At 39.6% G+C, this 7404-nt stretch overlaps 2 protein-coding genes across 4 annotated transcripts in view; one reads left to right on the forward strand and one right to left on the reverse strand.

The window, feature by feature from the left end:
* Positions 1-1275, reverse strand: part of LOC106807173 (ras-related protein Rab-11B) — a 29742-nt gene extending 28467 nt beyond the window's left edge. The window contains exon 1 of the mRNA XM_014809443.1: positions 977-1275. Coding sequence (XP_014664929.1) covers positions 977-1016 — 40 coding nt within the window. The 5' untranslated portion in view covers positions 1017-1275. The remainder of the gene's footprint in view (positions 1-976) is intronic.
* A 226-nt stretch (positions 1276-1501) lies between these two features.
* The window catches only part of LOC106807171 (signal peptide peptidase-like 2B), a 16421-nt gene continuing 10518 nt past the window's right edge, over positions 1502-7404 (forward strand). For 2 of the 3 annotated variants that reach the window (XM_014809438.1, XM_014809440.1), the window contains exons 1-3: positions 1502-1589; positions 6332-6448; positions 6749-6925. In XM_014809438.1, the coding sequence (XP_014664924.1) occupies positions 1512-1589; positions 6332-6448; positions 6749-6925 (372 nt within the window). In that variant the 5' untranslated portion in view covers positions 1502-1511. Of the gene's footprint in view, positions 1590-1800; positions 1865-6331; positions 6449-6748; positions 6926-7404 lie in introns of those variants that run through there. The other variant, XM_014809441.1, reaches the window with a different exon arrangement.

The raw sequence follows: 7404 nt of genomic DNA on the forward strand, positions 1-7404 counted from the left end.
GTGTCAGTGTTTTACTTTTAGCAGGAGTTTAATGCCATGAAAACTAACCATTAATTTTATATATGGTATTTGGGGGAATGGGGTAGGTGGTGTCCATTCCCAGTGTCACAGGTAAAAAAGATGCCATTTCAGAGTTCCTGTTGACCTGTGACGTACGCATTCCCAATGCGCATAGCGATCGGCAAACGCAGCGCCCTCCGATTGGTCGGTGAATCCGCTCTTCAAACCGAAGTACGTCATAGGTCAACAGAAATGGCGCTCAATATATCCGCCGCTCGTCACTTCGAATTTTTGTAACAGGTTATATTAGTTTAATACAGAGTATTGTGATACATAGTACCCTAACTTCCAGGATAGCGGAGAAAGGTTCGTATTTAGAATCAACCCAGTTTGGAAGTTCTAGTCTCTGAAAACGCACCAGCAAACCGCCCTGAGTGATTCACTCAGGGGTTCCTCCACAGAAAACCATAGACTCGCGATGTAACCCTATCCTGGGTTTGGGTTACATTATTGTATCTACATCACTGGATGCTATAAACAAGATCAATTTGTTTAGATGTTGATAATGATAAACTAGAACGCAATACTTTGCCACATCTGGCTGAAAGTCTAGCATCTACACACATATATTTATTTTTCATTATACACTTGGTCTTTGGTCTTGGTAACAGTTTCTCGCCTAGTTGCTTGGGTTGCAACCCACAAAGCTATTACAACCAATGTGTGAAATGTGCCTTTGCACTGTTCCTTCATGCTCTCTATGAATTTCCCTACAACAACCGTGTAGTACTAGTACTAGTAGTACTAGTAGTAGTAGTACGGTGTACCACGACATTTGTTATCACCAAGCATCGACTTGCATAAAAGTGACGCATCAGACCGACAGTCGATCCACAAATCAACACATGTAAGACTAAGGGTGTGGACTCATAACACATGTAAGGGTACAAAAACGTTGTAGAACTTTACTAATTACCTTTAAACAGATAATCATACTCGTCATCCCTGGTTCCCATTCTGAAAACCTTCAACACAGTGATCTGTTTGTATCACAAAATTGAAGGTTGCAAATAACTGGATCGGCAACGTTACGGGTCCAATAGCGAGATAACCAATCCACACGTCACAGTATCACGTACAGGTAGTTAATGCTGTATTCTGAATATAAACGAAAGAAGGATGACTGAGATATTCTTCGATATTTATGAATGTTGGTTGTCTACGTAATCCAGGAAATCAAACATGGCAGATTCGCAACGCCCCACTACTTTGGCGCACCTCAGTCTGCGCATGACATGATGACAACACTTCAACCGCTTATTCGAATCCAACTATTTCTCAACACGCTGATTTTAAACAATATAAATAACGTAAATCAATATAACAATAACAATTTAATATAATTATTATAACATACTGTATTTTTGTAATTAATATCAAATAACGATGCTAATATTTAAAATATAATGGGAGTAAATAAGCTATTACACTTTATCACGTGCGACATCATCATGGCAGCCCCCACGAGAAAGTTTTCAATGTCATTGTTTTCGATTAATTTCATTATTATTTCTCTATCCGCGACACAGGTGACTTATTTACTATGCCAAATAGACCAGTATACAAGGTATCTTAATGTCTGATTACAGAGTCAGACTTCGAGGAACCATAAACATCAATTATTTACATCACTTTTCGCACACCCATTGTGTTGTACTGACACTGTGTTACATTGTTAGTCACTTAGTGTGTACAGTGTTGGCATTGTCACGACTCGCCGACGCACTCACAATGCCAGTCATACCATGACATTGTCATTGTATTTATTTGAGTTTATATTGTAGTCTAACAGTAACAACAATGGGTGTGTAGGGTATACGGTATCTGTAAATCTCTCCACTACTACTACTACTCTAGTACTACTAGTACTAGTACTACTAAGTACTAGTATTATCAGGAGCGTATAATGACAAAGGAGTAAGACAGCGATTTGGTACTGATTTCACTACATTTTTGTCGTACGAGTTCGATGCGAATAAAAATACAAATGTATACAAACATGAGCTTCTTTTGTTCACTGGTCCTTATTCTATCTTCCGGTAGTATTACAAACCGCGTAGCTTCCTTCGTTTTGACATAAATCATACTTTTGCACGACATGGTTTTCACGTTATTTACCGTCCGCTGGCGAGGACACACTCTAAATTTGCACACACAGCTCGTCAATGAGCCACGGCAGGGATCGCGTCAGGCAGCGCCAGCGGCAACTGTACGCGGGCTAGAGATAACGGTTGCTATGCAAAACACATGTGCGAAAAGCTACAATCGGCTGGAGCGTCAGTTTACTCATAACAATTCATACACATCATTCCTCCGCGGGTGAAGTAGTTCAGATATTTTACCAGCGCAGCGTTTATTTAAAAAAAAACTGCGGGATTAAACCATAAACACAAGGCATTCTAACTATAGTTTAAATGTAAAATAGTTTTAATTTTTAAACCCAGCATGGGTGCAACTAGGCAAATTTTCTGCACTCGACTAGGCTACGGCCGAAAAGCCCTACCGTGGCTCATTGACGAGCTGTGTGTGCAAATTTAGTGTGTCCTCGCCAGCGGACGGTAAATAACGTGAAAACCATGTCGTGCAAAAGTATGATTTATGTCAAAACGAAGGAAGCTACGCGGTTTGTAATACTACCAGAAGATAGAATAACAATAAGGACCAGTGAACAAAAGAAGCTCATGTTTGTATACATTTGTATTTTTATTCACATCGAACTCGTACGACAAAAATGTAGTGAAATCAGTACCAAATCGCTGTCTTACTCCTTTGTCATTATACGCTCCTGGTATTATTAAGGCAGTGTCTAAACGACCGGACCCGGTTTCGGAGTTCTGAAAGCTAAACAACCGGCTCTCTTTTCTGATTGGTCAGTTTTCGAACATAACAGGACAAATATACAATAGGACAATTTTTAATGCAAAACATAAAGAAATATATTTAATTTCGAACATAAACAAACGATATGTACACAACAAATAAATGCAGAAACAAATAAAATACAAAGAAATACAGAAAGCAGAAGAAATTAAAAACACTTTATGGGGTTCGAACACAGTACCATACTATCAAGAAGCGAAAGCTCTACCGTTGAGCCATTCAGACCAACTGGAAAGTTTTGGATATAGACCCAAACCCTAACCCTAACCCAAACCCTAATCCTAACCCTAACCCTAATTCTAAAATAAAATAAAATTAGCCAAAAATAATAAAAAAATAAATAAATAAGTGACAAAATTAGCCAATCAGAGAGAGAGCCGGTTGTTTAGTTTTCAGGGCTCCGAAACCGGATCTGGTTGTTTAGACACTTCCTATTATTAATACTACCGCAGTACCGGTACTACTAGTACTACTACTAGTACTATACATAGTCATGCACACGCACAATGATGTGATGATCACGCCCATCATAATAATTAATATTTATAATTAACGAGTCATAGCCATCGGATGATGTAATATATTGACATTGTATCGCAAATCTACCACGTATCACAAATTTTATGGCTTATTCTATGTAAAAAAATTATCCCGCCAGGGTAGCAATTGTCTGTGTGATAGCCTTTATGAAGGGTATTGTTGGTAACATGTCCTCGTTGTATCATAAGTCTTAGGCCACAGGCACTTGGGACAGAGTCAGTAAAAACTGAAAATAATATGAACGCACATTCACAAATACTACCCCTCAATTACACTTCCATTGTTGTGTCACTGTAGATCAACTTGTTTTCACAAAAACTAATGCAGAACTAGCCGCTCCCACACTCGCCGCTGCGAGTGTGCTGTGTCGCCATTATAATGATATAGAAGAAGGTAGAAAACTCCGCCGCGCGATTTTTGCCGATCATTCCTCACTTCTTTCAGATTTCTCAAACTTCACGTCTCCCAGACCTCTATTTTTGGCTTGTTCTACCCTCTATAGTCCACTGAACACAACTATGTAACTACTGTGGCCGAGAAGTGCAACCTTTCTTTGTAATGTGACTTCAAACTCGGCAGGTTCGAGGTTCGTGCTGATTCTGCAGGAATGTATACCGTTTACGAGTCCGAATGGCCCCGCGTCGGGCGCTGCGGAGCGCGATTCGAGACTGCATGGAGACAACTGGAGATGACGCGATCTGCGTGTAGCCAATCGCGCTCCGCGGCGCCCGACGCGGGGCCATTCGGACTCGTGAACGGTATACATTCCTGCAGAATCGGCACAAAACTTCTGAGTTTGAAGTCACATTACAAAGAAAGGTTGCACTTCTCGGCCACAGTAGTTATATAGTTATGTTCAGTGGACTATACAGGGCAGAACGAGCCAAAAATGGAGGTCGGGGAAGCGTGAAAAGTTTCGAGAAATTGGAAAGAAGTGAGGAGTGATCGGCAAAAATCGCGCGGTGGAGTTTCCTACCTTCTTTTATATATCTCATAATGGCGACACAGCACACTCGCAGTGGCGAGTGTGGTAGCGTCTAGTTCTGCATTAGTTTTTGTGAAAGCAAGTTGATATACAGTGACACAACAGTGGAAGTGTAATTGAGGGGTAGTATTTGTGAATGTGCATTCATATTATTTAATTTATTTTCAGTTTACTGACTCTGTCTCAAGTGCCTGTGTCTTAGATGGTCATTCGTTATCATCAAGAAGAGTGCAGTTAAGAAATTGGAATGTCTCTCTATCCGTGCACATTTGTTGCTTGGAATGTAAGCCACCCCAAATTTATACATGGCCATTAAGCTTGGTCTGTGCTTCTTTGAGATCCAGTTGATCTTACACTCTATATTATGGCTGATTATGCTAGGAACATGGGGGCAATGTCTACTAGTTTTAGGTAACTATGTTGGAACCTTTCTACCATGGCCCTTTTAGTTTTATCTTTAGATTTAGACAATGAGCGCAGAGGCTATATTGTTGCATTTCCTCCATGTTAGTAGCTTCAGTTTTTCTTATATTGACTGCTAAGGTAGCGGTCTCATCTACCTAGCATATATCAGTATATATGTTGTTCTAATATAGTTTTTCAGCTTCTGCTAGTATGTCAGAGGTAAGGGTGGTGAATTGCACTCTGGCAAACTTCTGAGATGTGCACTCAAGTTATGCTGTTTTTGACTGAATATTTTAGTTATAAATTCTCTCAACAGCTAGGTTGTTCACACAGAGTCTGCAATGTTGCAAAGTCTGCAGTGTTGCAATATGTTATACAGATTTGCATGTATATTAAAATAATGTACTGCACTCACATAGTAGTTACGCGTGCATAGTATAGTTACATCAAGAGCTAATAATACCTAGAGTGTACAACGGAAAAACGGGAAAATAGTGCTATTTCACGACAACATTATTCTACTTTGCCTGCGAGTCTATAATAATTTAATGGTATTGCATTAAGCAGAATTCTTTGCTCTCTAAAACAAGACCAACCGCTTGTCAATACGATACTCCTAGGCGGAGATATCGGCTCCTAAACCTCCCCTCCCACATGCCAAACGCCGCCTCGAATCCACTTCTGTCCGCATCCTTCACGCGGCTAAGCGTTGCTTCGTGAGAGTTCGGTTTTTCCGCCATAATTTTATGAATGATTTTCGGGTGCAGGTGCAGGGTGGAGGTGACTTTCGGGGGCATCGCCTATGCTCTTATCTCCCATTATCTTTCCTAGCACGGCTAATGCCCGTCATGATGGAGCCGGCAATGTTTTTTTAATTAAGTCTCTACAACGCAGCTAGTAAGAGTACCAAATTTGGGCATGTGACATCAATTATCAGCGCTCCAAGCGGTGACGGAAACCGATAGCCGAAATGCTTAGACACGTGAAGGATGGGGACAGAAGTGGATTCGAGGCGGCGTTTGGCATGTGGGAGGGGAGGTTTAGGAGCCGATATCTCCGCCTAGGAGTATCGTATTGACAAGCGGTTGGTCTTGTTTTAGAGAGCAAAGAATTCTGCTTAATGCAATACCATGAAATTATTATAGACTCGCAGGCAAAGTAGAATAATGTTGTCGTGAAATAGCACTATTTTCCCGTTTTTCCGTTGTACACTAGGTATTATTAGCTCTTGGTTACATGTATTTCACAATATAAAGATATAAACGTATATAGCAGAATAATAAAAAGCAAAATCTTGGTATCATATATCACAGTTTATACATGGATTTACAAGTGTGTAAACAACAACATTTTAAATATCTGTGGAAATGATTGTAAAAATAATTTTATAAGCCGATTATTAGGATGCCAATAGCATTATGCTGATTATCTCACTTGAATTCTATTTGTGTGTTGATATAGGTACTTGGTGACCTGGCTTTACTCTACAGTGAAAGTGTCGAAAATCAAACAAATGCAACGTTTTGTGTGATGTATAATCCCAACTTCTGGGCAGTACCAGCACTACTTTCAGATGCTGTAAGTTTTCTTGATATATATGTATATATATATATAATCTATATCTATTACTACTAGTAAAACTAGCCATTTACATATATTGCACTGTGTTGTTAGTGTTACTGATCAGAAACATCAACCAGATGTTAAGCTTAGAATGCCCTGTCTAAAATGAATAAAACTTACTTATATGACCAAGATCTATAGAGACGATGGACTGTGTCAAAATTATTTACACAATCATATAGTTGGGTATGCTAAGGGAAAACTGGAGTGTTATTATGGAAATTTACTCGTGAATGTTATGAATCTGTCTTCTAGACAAAATCTGAGCTACTCGACTTGACTCCCTCTGAGGGCTGCCTCCCATATGCGTCCTCCTCACTAGAGAATAAGCAGGTGATGGTTTCCCGTGGCAACTGTACATTTGCAGTCAAGGCAACACTTGTGCAGGATGCAGGTGGCGCTGGTATCATTATTGTCAGTGACGATGGACTGGTATGTATTGTGGATACACGTCTGAAGTTTAGTTATCTAGATAATCAGATAACTATTGTCTCCGACATACTTTGCACAGATTCAGGAGTAATCAGATATCAATCAGATATCAACCAGATAATCAATAAGGTGAATATGCGAGAATAGCTTAATGATTTCTTGTGCTGCACCCTGGCTGATTGTGCACATCGTGACCTCACATGACTGTGCATCAACGTGTGCAGACATTATATGCACAGTTGCACACACATATAAACATATATATATATCAAGAGTGCATAATAGAGAAGAGTATGACACGGTTTTAACAGCGTTTTGCATAGTTTTCAACTGGTAAATAATCTATCAATATGTGAATAAATATATTCAAACTTTACCTTGTTATCGTCTATGATTCTCCCTTAATCATATGACACCACCAATTTACCTGAAAATCGTATGTGTTCTTCAAAAAAGTTATTTGAATACGACACGGTTTC

Source organism: Priapulus caudatus, unplaced genomic scaffold (genome assembly GCF_000485595.1).
Source record: "Priapulus caudatus unplaced genomic scaffold, Priapulus_caudatus-5.0.1 Scaffold198, whole genome shotgun sequence".
NCBI classification, from domain to species: Eukaryota; Metazoa; Priapulida; class Priapulimorpha; order Priapulimorphida; family Priapulidae; genus Priapulus; species Priapulus caudatus.